This window comes from Poecilia reticulata, chromosome 11 (assembly GCF_904066995.2).
Source record: "Poecilia reticulata chromosome 11, P_reticulata-male-v2, whole genome shotgun sequence".
Taxonomy (NCBI): Eukaryota; Metazoa; Chordata; class Actinopteri; order Cyprinodontiformes; family Poeciliidae; genus Poecilia; species Poecilia reticulata.
Genome location: NC_088840.1, coordinates 157,096 through 173,646, shown reverse-complemented (window position 1 = coordinate 173,646; position 16,551 = coordinate 157,096). Strand labels below are relative to the sequence as shown.

At 37.4% G+C, this 16,551-nt stretch overlaps 1 protein-coding gene across 1 annotated transcript; it reads right to left on the bottom strand.

Annotated features, from left to right (window-relative positions):
- Window positions 1-949: 949 nt before the first annotated feature.
- Window positions 950-10,550, bottom strand: tmem200b (transmembrane protein 200B). Its single transcript, XM_008421550.3, has 2 exons — window positions 9,374-10,550; window positions 950-6,847 (listed from the first exon to the last, which is right to left on the bottom strand). Exon 2 carries the CDS (start codon window positions 6,809-6,811, stop codon window positions 5,552-5,554), a length of 1,260 nt encoding a protein of 419 aa, XP_008419772.1. The 5' UTR covers window positions 6,812-6,847; window positions 9,374-10,550; the 3' UTR covers window positions 950-5,551.
- Window positions 10,551-16,551: the final 6,001 nt, after the last annotated feature.

The window sequence follows — 16,551 nt, the reverse complement described above, 5'->3', positions numbered from 1 at the left end:
AATCAACCCAAATCTGCATGTAGATCCACGTTCAGATGATGGTTGAATCAATGTTGTTTCCTAACTGATTCAATGTAGAATCAACAGAAATATGCATGTAAATTGACATACAAATGATAGTTGAATCAACATTGATATAATGTCAGTTATGGTTGAAACCCTAACGTTGATTCAACATTCAAGTCACCGACCACTTTCAATGTTGTTTCAATCATTCTGTGCTATCTGGGTAGGCAACTTTTTCTTTTTCAACCGTAATAAATGATTTTCAATTGACCTGTTATGACTCAAATTTTGGGTGTCCGCCCCCCTCTGCTGCGTGCTGCTGCATCGTTGTGGAAAACCTGGAGTGCAGCTTATTTTTTTGTAAAAAAAAAAAAAAAAGTTACAAAAATTAAAAAAAAACTTTGGGGTTGTAGCTTTTAGTCCGGTGCGGTTTATAGTCTGAAAAATAGTATTTTGAGCTAGATTGTTATTTTCTGGATTTTTTTTCTGTGAAGAACCCAGAGAGGGTTATTTGATTGTGCTTTCTGGAAAACAATACATTTTTGCATCTAGGCACAATGTGTGACAAACGTCACACTTTTTCTGTTACAAACTGACTCCGGCCCCCCAACAGAGAAGGGAAGTTATGTGGCCCTCACAGGTAAAAGTTTGGGGACCCCTGCATTAGAACCTAAAAGCCATCTTTTAAATGACCAATCAAATGAAATCATATGGACCTGCACCAGGGCAGTTATACAATCTGCTAAGCCTAATGATAGAAAAACTAATCACTGTGCCCCATGGCCAGCTCAGAATAATGACCACAAGAGGATTTACACTACAACTAGAACCTCCAATCACTACACGATCTCACAACTGAAGACGTTCTTACTGCGGAACAGGAGGGAAAAAGTATCATCACTGATTCATTTGTGTATATGCATTGAAAAATCTACACCAGGGACAGTTTTTGGACAGTTTTAATTGAGACATCAACAGCATAACTCTAATTTAAGCTGATATCTGTCTTGACAAGGAGAGTGCTATTTTTTTAAAATCTCCTATTAGTTTCACATTAGCAACACAGGCATAACCATTACATTTAAACCTGCTACGTACACAGGGCAAGACACTGTTCTGTCTGATTGATCATATTGCTTGGAATACATTTAAGAGTTTGATATAACACAACAGACAGCACAAACACTGAAACATGAAAGGCAGAATGGTGGAGCTCACCCAGTCACTAAGAATTACATAAGATCCAGGTGGACTTGCGAACCAATCTTCCTTTGAAATCAGAGGATGAAATCAAGGGCTGAGAAAGTAAAGTAGTGTGGTGACCAAATACACTCAGAATCAATTAAAAACCATTACTGTTAATAATAAGAAAATACTGATGGCACAAAAATGGTTGTCTTTTTACGACTTGGGTCTTATTTAAAAACTTTGGAACTTAACAACGCACATGACATCACAGGATGAGGCACCATGTTACTTAATAACAGGCCATATAAATGCTTAACACTGTTTCTCATTTCCATCCAGTTTCCAACTTTAACAGTAAGCATTAAAACTGGAGGTGTTGCACAATAAGTCTTATAGCATCCACAAAACCTCTAGATCAAACCTCTAGAACAGTGGTCCCCAAACTACGGCCCGCAGGCCGGATCCGGCCCGCCTCCACATTTGGTCCGGCCCCCTGAACAATACCAGGAAGCCTTCAGATTTTTTTTCATTTATTGTATTTTCCGGTTTATATGTAGATTTTTCTTCAACCACCAGGGGGCTCTTTAGCAGGAAGTGTGTCCTGTAAACTGTGGGTGTTTTGTGTTTTGCATGGCGCATTGCTGCCATCTGTTGGACTTTTAGGGAACTGCTGGACTTTTATGTTATTTAATCAATACAGTTGGTAGGTAGAGCAGATGAACACGTGTCTGTTATGAACGCCGCATTCCAGGTCGAGTTCTTCAAGCAATGCCTGTAAGTAGCAGTTTATACTTCAAAACTAGCCTTTATGTTAACATATGATAAAATAAGTAACTTGTTTATTGAATTAGTTTTGGAAATACCTGCGGGCGATTTGATTATGTGCTACGTCATAAGTTGTACTTCTAATGTATGTAACTGAATGTAAAACACTTCTGTAAGCTGCTCTGAGCTCATCCTGAGTTGTTTGTGTTTTGACAGTTTCACTCCATTCTACATGGAAATAAAGGAAGAACTAATTAATCCTGACTCGTGTGAAAGGAGTTTGGCTGATGGTTAGTTTTGGTACAAGACACCATAGTGAGACCATTACAAAGTGAATCATTGGAAATCAAAATTGGAAATGAAAGAAGAACGCACCCATTAAAACGGAATTAGGTTTTAATAGGGAATTGAAATTTGAGAATGTTGTTGATCAGTTAAATAGCATTGAGGGGAAATGCTATTTAACAGTTTTTTAAATAATACTGGGATCATTATGAGAATTTGAGGTATAGATATTAGGATCCAGTAGATGGCAGTAGTGCAACAATAATGGATGCAAGCTGCAGTAGAAACCTAAAGAAGAACAAAGCGCCCCTTTTCTTTTAGCACATGCTAGCAGCAACACGAAGGATCAGCACTTTTACTGTTAAAGTCACCGTTCGGAAACTAGTCAGTTCAGTTAAATCTAAACTTTCAACATAATAAATGTGATATTCAATTGACCTGTCAAATTTTGGGTGTCCGCCCCCCTCTGCTGCTGCTGCTGCATCATTGTGGAAAACCTGGAGCGGCAGAGATATCTGCGGTTTATATGTGTATGTTTACTGGTTTAAAAAAAACTTTGGGGTTGTGGCTTATAGTCCGGTGCGGCTCATAGTTAGGAAAATACGGACTATAATACTTCCTGGATTTTTTTCTGTGAAGAACCCAGAGAGGGTTATTTGGTTATTATTTATTTCATTAATAGTGTTATTATTTATTTCCTGACTTTTGTTCTGCGAAGAACCCAGAGAGGGTTATTTGGTTATTATTTATTTCATTAATAGTGTTATTATTTATTTCCTGACTTTTGTTCTGCGAAGAACCCAGAGAATGTTATTTGATTGTGCTTTCTGGAAAACAATACAATACAAGCAATCGTCTCACTTGTTCAGTTACAAACTGACTCCGGCCCCCGACCAGAGAAGGAAAACGTTATGTGGCCCTCACAGGAAAAAGATTGGGGACCCCTGCTCTAGAACAACTGTCTTTGAAAGGCATATAGAAGACAACTGTCCCTTCCAGTGACTGGAAAGTTAAAGTAAACATTGGATTATGTTAAAAAGTTTCTTTTTTAAATAATAAAAAACTGAACTTTTTCACTTTTGTACAGGCATGAAAACATTTGTAAAAACGTGAGCATTAACAGAGGTAAAAATATGCCATTCACCAAAAACATACCTTCAGTGAAGTATGTTTGGTCAGGGGAGTTGCATAGCTTCACTGAAGTAAAAATAAAACAAAAGAGTGGGGCAGAGGGGTTTATAAAGTGGCTCTCAAAATCTACACATTAAAATGTGTTTAGTTTCTGCTTCAACAGTGTTATTTTAAGCCTGTAAACCCCTAACCAACTATGCTATTGCACTTTTTCGTTATTTCAGATTTCCCTTCAAACAGATTTGTTTGTTTTTTAATTGAATGGCTTAAGATAAATTACATGAGGAAAACATTCTTAAAGGGATCCATGATTAGTTGAACATGTTCGTCTAAATATATTGCAATTTTCCTATTAATTACAAAATTGTTGTTTGTGATATCAGACAGGACTTCCAAAGAACCTAAGTGCGTTTCTCTCCAGAAGACGAGACATTTTTACGAGCAAAACCGGCAAAGGCTCTAACAGGTGGTCGTTACGTTCACAAGCTAAAAACAAATATGCCAACATTTTTTATCCAAAAAGTGCCTAAACCCAGCTACCACCAGCTAGTGAGCTAAAGATGATCGGAGAAACATTAGATGTGGAGCACTGGAACCTATTTGAAATGCTACTGCTACTGCTGCAGGTACTGAACGAAATGACACCGGACTGAAGACCAGGACTGAAGACCAGGACTGAAGACCAGGACTGAAGACCAGGACTGAAGACCAGGACTGAAGACCAGTCCGGTGTCACACAGAGCTATAGACACTGGGACAAACATCAGAGACAAGCGGCGCGAGGAGCTCTTTTAGATGATAACGGAGCTATTGCTACTGCTGCTGGTACTGAATGTGAAACCACAGACCGACACTAAACCAAAGATCGGATACAGAGTTATAAAACTACTTACTGGATCACCACCAGAGGTACGTGTCATTCAGTGTTTAATTTATAAAGCTGAAGGTGGCAGCAGCAGCAAAACACCAACTCTTTCCTCGACCTCTGTTTGCTCCTCCTCACCTTCATCTTGCGATTTCTACATTCCCATCGATTTCAATGCGCTCCAGTTCAATTTGAAAAGACTTAATGAGGAAACCAACCCGGTTGATGCAGGAAGTTCGCCAGCCTACCCCGACTGGCGATGTGGTGAAAGCTTGGCTTGGGCAGCCCTGGAGGTCCAGGATGTGGTTAATGGTTAGTTTCAGTTATGAAAAATAATAAAACCAGAGTTGATGTTTGCTCAAAACTTAAATTAAGTGTAAAATACTGAAACACCAACATGCCTGAAGAAGCCAAGTCTTCTTTATGGCATGGACATTTCAGCTTATCATATCTATCAACATCAAGAAGATGCTTTATAGAACTTAGATCCCCTGAATGTGCTGAAAATGAAGTTTCACAAAAGTGCTAATTAAGAGGAAACGACATTGTGAGTTCATACTTAGAGGAGTAGCTCAAAGTTAAGTCAAAACATTGATGTCACAAGTTAGAAGTACAGCATGCCATGTGAACTGGGGCAGGCAAAAAGACTAAATAATGTAATCAGAACTGATGCAAATATTTGCCAAACAAGAAAATAAGATCCAAGTTGTAGAAAAGGTTACAATTATTTTGGACAATTAGCAGAACAACATTTCATTGACATTTAGTTTGCATATGTGGTCTATTGTAACATGCAGTTGCATTTGTCATTAGAGACATAAGATGTCTGATTTTATATAGCAGTTCCATTTTTTGAGAGCTGTCAGCAATATATGGCCTCATGAGCCCTGATACAGTAAATTGGTTCAGAAATGTGTATAGAGAAGTAACACTACTGTGTGTCATTACTACCAGTGCACAATGTTTGTATGGGAAACATGCCCATTCATTTGGCAAGAAATGGTAGTTTCTTGTTTTACTGCCCAAAAAAATTGAAAAGGCAAAAAATATCTCCACTTGTCTTCAGCAGGCAGTTTGTGATGCTCCTCTTCTTTAAAAATGGAGAGCTTCAACTACTTCTATCCAAATTAAAAAGTCATAGTTGCTCTTCAACACTTCACCCACAACAAAGTAATTCTTTAAAATTCTGCTGGTAAATAATTTTGTCCATATTGTATGACATCATTTGTTATCTAATCCCAAATAATTTAAGACTAAAAATAGAAAAATATTTTATTTTCTTGTTTTTCAATTTTTTTAATCCAACATCTGTCACTGGAATGGCCCAGAGCCAAAACTCTTATCCCAGTAGGAACACTGATGCTCCAACTGGCCCAGGAGTTTGTCCACAGAGTCCTCTTTGTTCTCCAGTTTCAGGTATCGTCTCCCACTTCCCAGTTCTAGTCGAGGCCAGCTTCCACCGGTTGGGTCCTCTTCTGCATCTGTCGTCTCTACAGGGATCCTCACACAACCCAGGGAACTTATCTCTTTTTTATTGATTTGGAGCTGATTTGTATGAATGTTCTTTTTGCATGGGAAGAGTTCCTTCTCGAAGTGTAGCCCAATTTGGGCTTTGTAAGGCTTAGTCCTGTAGCTCATACTCTGACAACGCCTGTGTTGGGCAGCAGGAATATCCACCTCTTCCAGCTTAAGGTTGGACATGGAGCTAGCAGACACAAGGCAGAAATTAAGCTTGAGGAGTGGGGCAGTCTGTAAACTGAAACAGTGTTTGCTCCACAGCTCTTCCCCTGTCTGAGAATTACCGTCTACCTGGCAGTGATCACATGACTTACACAAGGATGAAGGGGGTGAGGGTACAGGCTCTGACTCTTTGTGATGAGTCAGAGCTTCTGTCTTCAGGTCTGTTTGCTGGTAGATGCCTTCCACACTGCCCTCCTTGTCCCTGATGTAGGTGGTCTGCAGTAGGGGCTCAGAGCATGCCAGCTGCTGCAGACACATGATATTGAGATGAGCAGCAGGCAGACTGCTTACCCACTGATAGTGTTTGGTCATAGAGCTGGCTACTGCCAAGTCTCTGAGGCCTGCAGAGGGCACAGCTGCTGATACAGAGCAGATAACATTGCGCATCTGAGCTAGAAGCATCTGAGTCTCTCTATCTCTATTTTCATATAGGACAGTGTTTGCACATATCAAGATGAATAATCCGACTCCCATGATTACTGGCCCCAGGAGCTTCATGCGGTCACCATGGACGAGACTGGCTGGAGAAAAGAGCCCCTTGGTACCCAGACTCCAACTGGATGTCTGCGGATCCGAAATGCTTTCCGGTTCTGTATCTTCTATTATGGATGACCTTGAAAACCGATAGGGCCAGTAACCAGCTACAGCCAGAGCAGTTCCAACAGCTACCACAATGACCCCCAGAACCAGGAAAGCTCCGGGCATAGAACGGATGCGAAGCTTGCCTTGAATCATCCTGTCCTTCTTCATTTTGCCTCGTAGACAGAAACGCGGCTTCCGTCTGCAGGGTGGAGATGGTGGTCTAATGCCTCTGCACATCTCAGTCTTCATGGCACAGTTTTGTCCTGCTTAAACTCTGCCAGAAGCCTGTGAGAAAAGTACATTTGAAGAATTAATGCAGCTAACACCTAATCCACCAGGCAGAACATAAAGAATAATTATTATAGAATTCATCTGAGTGTCTTTTCCAAGTACAAATTGGAAACGCAACTCTGGTGATAAGGATGCAAAATTGGATGAAAATATACACAGTATAGAAACATTTGATCACAATGGTTTCATGTACCTATGAAACCATTGCCACTCACCTTTATTGAAGCAACTGTGTAAAACTAAAAGAACCAACATGACTGCATTTGCTTTACAGCATCCACATATTTGTCATGTAATGTTTTCTTTTTCTGACAACCTCAAATTTTAGATATCATAAAAAATTATTGTAATATGTTGCAATAATTTTTTAACTTTTTGAATAATTATGGAGCTCATAACTATTTTGCACATATGACAAAAGAAGATGTCATATTAAATCATGCATTCATAACAGCTCAAAATGTTATTTTCAGAAACATCACTTTTTACAGATTTATCTTACTGCATATAATTTCTTTGATGATTTATTGATTGTGCTAGGAAAAGCAACATATATCACAAACTAATGTAGGAATCCAGGAATATTGAGTGGAATGTATTGATCGATTTATTATAACTTATTATTAGAGTTCTTGCCAGAAAACCAAAAATAATAAAAAGGGTGAGTTTTAAATACCACAAATATTTTGTCTCTCAAATCAAGTACTGATCAGCAACCCAGACTACTTGAACTTACTCCTTTCGAGGCGGAGAAGCAGCGGCTCTATTCCAGCCCTGCCTCTGAGGCTGAGCTGGGCCATTCTACCGATGAAGCTCATATTGGCCAGTTGTATCCAGGATCTTATTTTTCGTGTATGATCTGTATCTCCAGGTAATAGATGAAGGTCAGAATATCAATCGACATTTGTAAATTTGGTAGATAATTGGTTTAAAAGTTATGGTTTCCTTTACATTTAGCATTCATTTTAGACAGTATTTGAAGTCTAAATGCAGATCTGTTTCATCCGACAGTCAGTAGAGCAACAAACAAAATACAGAGGAGCGAAAGCAGCCAAACTCAAATTCATCATACTTTTTCTTCCTGACAAGATAACTAGCTATTGAATCCCTTGTCAACATGTATTATTTAGCTGTTTATGATGCCATTATTAGTTTTTATTAGAGACGCACACCGATCCAATTTTAATCTCTGTATCGGTCCCAATATTTTAAAAAACCTAAATCAGGGCATCGATTTTTCATTTTGTTGCAGAAATTGCCTCAAGTACAGGTCCTTCTCAAAAAATTAGCATATTGTGATAAAGTTCATTATTTTTCATAATGTAATGATAAAAATTAAACTGTCATAAATTTTAGATTCATTGCACACCAACTGAAATATTTCAGGTCTTTTATTGTTTTAATACTGGTGATTGTGGCATACAGCTCATGAAAACCCAAAATCCCTGTCTCAAAAAATTAGCATATTTCATCTGACCAATAAGAGAAAAGTGTTTTAATACCAAAAATGTCAAACTTCAAATAATTATGTTCAGTTATGCACTCAATACTTGGTCAGGAATCATTTTGCAGCCTTCAATGCGGCGTGGAGGCCATCAGCCTGTGGCCCTGCTGACGTGTCATGGAGCTCAGGATGCTTCCTGGTTCCTGGATAATTATTTTCAGGATGGTTTGTCAGTGGCAAGGAACAAAACAGAATGGAAAACCTCCAAAAATGTCATGCATTTACCAGTCCATTCATGGCTTCTTCAAAATGGATTGAACACAAGATCTTGTAGTGTTTGAGAAGTGAATCTAATCTTAGGTTGAAGTTGTTGTTGTTTTTCACATCACACTGTGAGACTAAGGATATGTTTTAATTGCACTAAATTGATTCTCATCTATATTGATGATCAAAATCTGATTTTGACACTGCATGCCAATTTTCACTTAAAATGATCAAGGATGCAATCTGAGGTGCTGCATTTTTTCATAAGTATACATAAACATGGTTATACATTGCATGTTTTTTAATAGTTCTGTGACATTTAGATGCCCTTACATTCTGACTGTAACACAAACATGTAGCAGGGTTAATAAGACAGGATATTTCACATCACACTGTTGATCTGAGCAGATAACTTTAAAGAATTGTCCTGAGTGTTGAGCCACTTGACAGCAGAGTGTCCAGACACTTTGACCCCCATTGTTCTGGGGGAGGCATTAGATTAATGTTCATCTTTATTATTTATTGTCTTATTATTTATTATTTATGTGAGGCAGCTAATTAAAAGCCAGCTCGCTCCAAAGAAGCCAAAGTTGTGTTACATGATGACAATAAATGTTTATGGAGAGTCTGATGACCTTCTTAGGTTTGACACGTCAATAACACGTAATAATACTTATATATTTAGTTGTGTGTGATGCTAAAGCCTCACTAGCTTATCATGCCTGAACGCCAGAGACAGTAAACCTTACTGCATAAAGTCCATAATAAAAACTAGTCTAGTTTCAGGACCAAATCGTTTTGTGTTTCCTTACCTTAGACTGTCGTCGCACCGGGACGAGCTGAGCTCCGGAGTCTCCTCGTCTGTCCGGGTTGCACCATTTCCATCCTTCTGCCTCCAGCAGCTCAATGAACAAACACACCGTCAATTCGGCATAATCCGAGTCGATCTGACTGACTGCAGTTCTCACTACTTGCTGATAAAAGAGGAATCTCTCTTCCAGAAATTAGAATCGATTAAATTAGCAGCCGGTCACTTGAGAAAACTCTCCGATCTAAACTGACTGATAGCTTCTGGAATCCATCTAAATCCATTGCGACACATAAAGCCAGACTACAGTCATTCCAACTGTTGCCCGTATGAAAAACACATCCTGATCAGAGAGCAGCTCGTTGTTCCCCACAGAGCTGCAGATCAACAACATTCCTGATTCTGTGCACAACATTTTCGAAATAAGGTTTGCGGCATCAGGCTTCAAAATGCATCCAGCGTCTTAAAGCAGACCTGCTCTGGATTGTCTTCCAAAATGATTGAAAAAGACCAAATGTGCTGAGAATTATAAGAAACAAATCAGAGACCTCATCATTTATGAACTTGTGAAAAAATAGGAATACATAGTAAAAATAAAAGTACAAGCTTATGTCAAATTTTAATTAATCGAGTTTGATGGATTAAAAAGCCACGCCCAAATCAAAAATCAATAAATCAATGCACATGAACATCTGTTCATAAAATGTTTATCGTATAAAACATATACATAAACATATGTGTTGATTAAGTTCTTATCAAAAATAAAACGGACAGGATTCTGGAACCTTCTCTTAAATCATAAGGTGCATGTCAGCCTCCATAACGTTTCTTTCTGCTGCATCAGCTGCTGAGCTCAGCCTGGATCAGCCAGCGGTCACTTTACCCAGCCAGGGATGGGAAATAGAAAAAGTCAAAGATATGTGGAACCAGTGAACTGTCAACCATCAATACATTTTAGAATAATAATAAGACAAGCATACTGTTACAGTTATTACAAACAACAAGTGTTTGCTGTTTCTTTCTCTGTGCTGCTCTCGGCTTGTATCAGAAAACCCAGCAGTTTGTCTCCAACAGACACTTTAAACTGTTGCTTATTAAAAAAATAAATCAAGGAAATCTGGTTCTACTGTTCCCTAACTCAACAAGTATTTACTAAGCCATCAACATGTACAAAATTATTAATATTAGTACAGGTTAATCATTTTAAATTAAGTTAGAATTGCTTACCATGTCTTTAGTTTTTTTTCTTCTGTCAGGTAGTTTTCTATTTATCATTTTTAAACGTCTCTCCTATCTAGAGAAAAACACCACAGCACTAGCACAAGATTAAAGAACAAACTTTTTTCATAGAGATTAGGACAGAGGACAAGAATGACAGGACTGAGTGGAAGTTTGGTAGCTTGACCTCTAGTCACACCTGACCCCATATGAAAATAAATGCATAATTAAAGATTAGCTTTGTGCATTTCATTGTAAACCAAAATGAACCAGCTTTAAAAATTATTTATGCTATTTATAATTATCCTGAAAACACAATTTATAATATTCTATCAAAAAGAAGAAAGTATGTATTTGAGGAAAGTGTATATTGCTACAGACAGACAGTAGCTCTGTCTTTTCTGGGCTGCTGTTGTAAATACATCATCATTTTTCCACACTGAATCAAATGACATGCTATTTGAGTTTCTGCTCATTTGATACTTTTTGCATGATCCACAAAACTTCTGTGGTAAACCTTGTAACTTTTAAGTCTAAGCTTAGATCACTTGTAGACCATGAAGATTGGTGTAAACCAGTGTTGTGTATAGACTCATGTCTAAACAACTTTAGTACATGTAGCACTAAAGTTCATTTTTTGAGGCAAAACAAAGAATTTTAAAAATGTTTTCCAATACATTTCCCACATACCACAGCCTGGTCCGAGCAGGTACAGGTCATCCCTCACAATAATAAGAAGCTGTTGTCAGAAACCATGATCTTAAGTTTTATTTCAAAGCAATTTTCAAAGACACAACATAAGTTACAGTACACACAGTCTAAAAAGTCTAAAAACAAGCTTAAGAATCAAAATAAAGTCATGACAATAAAAACCTTGTGAAAACATTTTTGTTCCTGAATTTGGGTCAGGAAACAGAGGAGCAAACTCTTCCACAATTTCAATTTACGGGAAAGTTACATTTTCAACAACTGTATAATTTTAGAATAAAAAAATGTAGTGACAGAGTGCAACATCAGAGTTTACAATAAGTTTAGCATCTTATATGAATCAATGGCAGGAAACTGAGTTTTCATCCTGGTACTTTTATTTGAACAATATCACTTTTATTCCTTAGATAAAAGAGCTGCAGAAGTTTCTATACCTAGTGAATATGAGTTTAACTATATTCTGATATGAGTGGTTAAAAAGGACATAATGTATTTACCCCTGTTTTCCACCCTCATTTGTTTATTTTACATCAATGGGATGTTAAAAGTTTTGTATCTAAACATCTTATGGAGGTTTTTATAGTTTCCTTAGTTATTGTTTCCTTAAAACTGTTTGAGGAGTGTTCATTTCATTCATAATATATAAGATTATAAAGGATTTTAAGCAAAAGAAACAATGAAAATGTTCTACATCTGCAGCTTTAACCCAACGCAGGGCAGGCTGGACACTGTGGTGGAGATATTTGTCTCTTTAAAGACCTGATCCAGGATCTGTGACACCTCTGACCACTGCAGCTGGTCCAGGCCACAGCCGATTCTGAGGGAGAGACACGAGACAAACAATTATTACCAATAAAGAAGAAGAATTAAGGGTATTTATTATAGTTATGTATCCACAGTAGTTCCTACAAACCGGGGTATTGATAACCTATTGGCACCATTTTGTAAGCAGTGAGATTTCATGTCTTCCAGACTCTCTCAGGCTGACATACGTGGGTTTCTGCCCGGCTGTTTTCTTTGTTATCTGAGATGCATAATAGGAAAGATGCACTTACCAGATTGAATAATGAACCAGCTTTGGTCCTATGCAGTATAACTGGCCGTGGCATATTTACCAGGTAGTAGATGAAACGTTGATCAAGTGTCAGGACGGCACACTGTCCTGGCAGCTTCTCTATCAGGACATACATTAAAAATGCTAAACAGAATATGAGTTAGAACTTGATGTTGAAACCAGACATTTAAATGAAGTGCATAAGCATGAAACATTTTTTACCAAACAAAGACTTTAGTAACTAGTCTGACTCGCTCTGCTCCTTTAACTCTGAGACTCGTCCAAACTTCTTCTCGAACATCACCGCTATGTCTGCTCTGATGCAGTGGACCAAGGATTCATCCCGCGGGCAGGAGAACAAATCTCCAGTGTCCAGTGTCCAGTACTTCAGTGTCCAGCTGGTTGAGTTTCTCAGTTTTGCACATGTTGAGGTTTTCTCCAAACGCTAACTACTCAGAGAAAACTATAACAATAAAGTGCCGAGTTGGTAACAGCGCTTACTACAGCCTTGCTTAACTCCTCACTAACTATCCCAACACTTGGCTGAGTCACTCAAAGCACCACCCACTTCAGCTGATTTTCTTTTTTTTTTTCAAGATTTGTCCAGAGGTTTTCAGTCCAAGTTTATAGTAAATTACAATAAGCTAGATTTTGTGTTTGCCTCAAAAATGAACTTTTGATGTTACCAAAAAATACCAATCTTTGCTTATAAAACAACCTATAAAACATTACTAATCATTTAACATCTTCTGCTTGAGACGGACAGTTTGCTTTGTGAAGCACCGGGAGGGAACTGAACATTTATAAGCTTATCAATTACAAGAGGTGAACATTAGTGAACAGGTAGTATTTGAATTTGTGCAACAAACATTGAAAGAAAAAAAATATATAAAACATCATTTTTAACATATTAAAATTATTTCTAAATGGATTTACCCTAATACTGTAATTTTGACAACTTCAATAAATAGTAACAAAAACCTTAGCAGCAGCAACAGCAGAAATTATTTTTCATATTGATATGCAGTGAAGACCATTTGCTGATTTAAACTGTTTGAACATTCCTTGATTTCCATGCTTAACTCATTCCACACTTCATCAAGTTGAGGACTACAAAACATTTCTTTGTGGAAAGTCGAACAGATGCAATTGAAAATAAACTAAAATGTCCACTGGACCCTTCCTAGCAGACAGAGTTAAAACTCAAATCAAGGTTGTCAAAAACATATCTTGCAGGGTTGTTTGTTTGTTTGTTTGTTTGTTTTTGATCACTATCTTTTCGATTACGCAGCAGAATGTAACAGTACGAATTCACAACATAGATGAATTTGAAAGATCATAGACAGAAAAAAAAATAGTTTGTTAGCAAAATGTTGGTTTCTGACTTTACTGCGATCACATATTGACGAGCAAAAAAAAAAAAAGACTGTCAACTACTTTTTAAAAAAATAACTTGCTTGCAAAAGGGAGACGGTAACAGGGTAAAGTGACCGCTGGCTGTTGGTTTGTCTGATCCAGGCTGAGCTCAGCAGCTGATGCAGCAGAAAGAAAAACTCTCAAAGTTCAAAATATACATCAGTTGTCCTCAAAATTAATCCATTCTCTTTTTAAATTGTAATTTTTTAAAATTTATTGTAAAAACAAAATATTAGTCAATAAAATACTTGACAATTTAGTAGATAGTGACTCAAAGTGATGTGGACCCAGAGCCAAGCTGGTTGGCTGAAGTGACAGAGTGGAGGACGGTTCATCATCAGATACCAGCTGAGAGCAGCAGAGAAAGAAACGGTGAGGAAGTTAAACATTTTTGTTTATGAAATAAACTATTGTTTTTTTATTATGATTTGAAATGAATATAACAATTAACATGATTTATTAAATGCTTAACTATTGAGTACATAGTGACTATAATTTCCTTGACCTTCATTTCTTCATCAGCCTTGACTGGGATGAAGTGACTGAGTGGATCCAGGCTTGGAGGTGGAGATAAAAGTTCTTTATTGGATTAAACTTATATGAATGAAGCAAAAATAAATAAATAAATAAATAGAGAGGAAACTTTGTCCAACTGTATGATTTACTTCTTGGAGTGATGCATGGAGCTGGTCTGGTGGTGGGATTCCCATCGGATGTTTTGGATGTTAGCAGACCAGCTTCTCCACCTCAGTTCACAACCTGCTGCCTTTTGTCTTCAGGTTTTCTCTTGCACAAAAAAAGGTGGACTTCTGGGAAGCATCCAATTTATGGACTGGATTTTAATAGACCGAGCCTGGAGTCTGACAGAGAAGGGAGGTCCCACTGGATAACACCGGGAGGTCTTGGTTTTTCCCACACCTGATGAAGGAGCTCCAGCAGAGTGTGATTCATTGGAGTCAGGCCTAATATGCTCGGAGTCCTGGAATCTCGTGCTGAACCCAGGATTCGAACGCTGACGGAGGTAAGACCAGATATGTAGAGGATGTGAGGAGGAGTTGCTTCAGAAAATTTGCATAGGTATAAAACTTTCAACTTAGGGGGAGGGAAATAACTGGGTCAAAGGTCATGTTGCCAGAATTCTCTCTCTGTGTCTGTTTTATTTTGATAAGAACTTAAATTTTATATGATGAAAGGGGGTGGGGGGGCTGACAAGCACCTTATTTACCATTTGATTCAAGAGAAGGTTCCAGAATCCTGTCCGTTTTATTTTCCATCCATTTTCTTTACACCCTTGTCCCTCAGTGGGGTCAGAAGGGGGGCTGGTACACCCTGGACAGGTCGCCAGTCTATTGCAGGGTGTTTTATTTTGATAACAACTTAATGTAAATCTGCCCTCTGACATGTTCATTATTCACCATTTGATTCAAGAGAAGGTTCCAGAATCTTGTATGTTTTATTTTGATAAGAACTTAATCAAAACATGTTTTATATGATAAGGACTTTATACATCCTTATTAAAAAAAGATGTTTTTATATGATAAGCTTTTTATATAAACTTATTAAAACAGATGTTTTATAGGATAAGCATTATATGACACATTTAACAGATGTTCATGTGCGATAGCATTGATTTATTGATTTTTGATTTGGGCGTGGCTTTTTAATCCATCAAACTCGATTAATTAAAATTTGACATAAGTTTGTACTTTTATTTTTTCATAGTGTATCTATGAGAAAATATTTTTGGCTGAATACATTAAGTATTAAATTAATTGGTTAATGGTCAGGTATCAATTGTTCAGCACAGTAATGAATAGGTTAATCCTATTCAAATTAAAAAATACTTTTGATACCAAATGAAAATTAATGGTATAACTCAGCATGAATTTAGCATTTTTATTTATCCAACAGGGTCTCATCTTCTGTAGTTGATAACTAAACCATTATTTCATCATTAACATAAGAAAATGCCTGGCAAAGACACTACTTTTAATTTCTCCAGGTGGAATCAAAATCTTTATTTTATAGTGTACTGATCTCATTAACTTACAGAATTCCAAAACCCAGATGCTTTCTGTTATGCTTACATTTATAATAATGTGGCCAGTAACAAAGTACATTTACCTGAGTACTGTACTAAAGTATATTTTCTGAGTATCCTTATTTCAGTGTTTTTTGTCATTTTTTCCTTTATGGAGACCTTACATCTTTCACTCTAATATATTTCAAAGACAAATATTATACTTTCAACTTCTCTACATTTCTTGTAAGCTTGTCATTACTTGTTCCTTTTGGCTGCAGTCCACTGCTGATGGTTTTCTTTACTAAAGTAGAACTGACCACATGCTATGCTCCTCAGTCACAAGAGCCTTTCTTAGAAACAAGTGGAATCCACATGGCTCAGGGCTTCAGGAAGAGAAGTCAACAACCCAGGATGGAGACATCAGTCCCCAAAAAGGCTTTATAAAGGGGAGCCATCTGAAAATTCTGTTGTGGCCTTGAAAGAAATTTTGTCCTAGGGACATAAACAATAAGTCTTAACATAAACCTATTGTATAATTCTGTATACTAATTGCTAGGGAACCCTGGGCTAAATGGGATTTAGTTTTGACATTTAGTTTTACAAAATGTCATGAACACCATTTGGTTTCACCTAGTGGTAGAGGACCAGTGTTGCATAATAACGTCTGAAGAGTTCTAAATTAAAAGTGGACATATGCTTTTAAATTCTTTCTTTTCACATGTGGTCTATATAAAGTAGAAGTGATTTGGTCTGAATTCCTGGT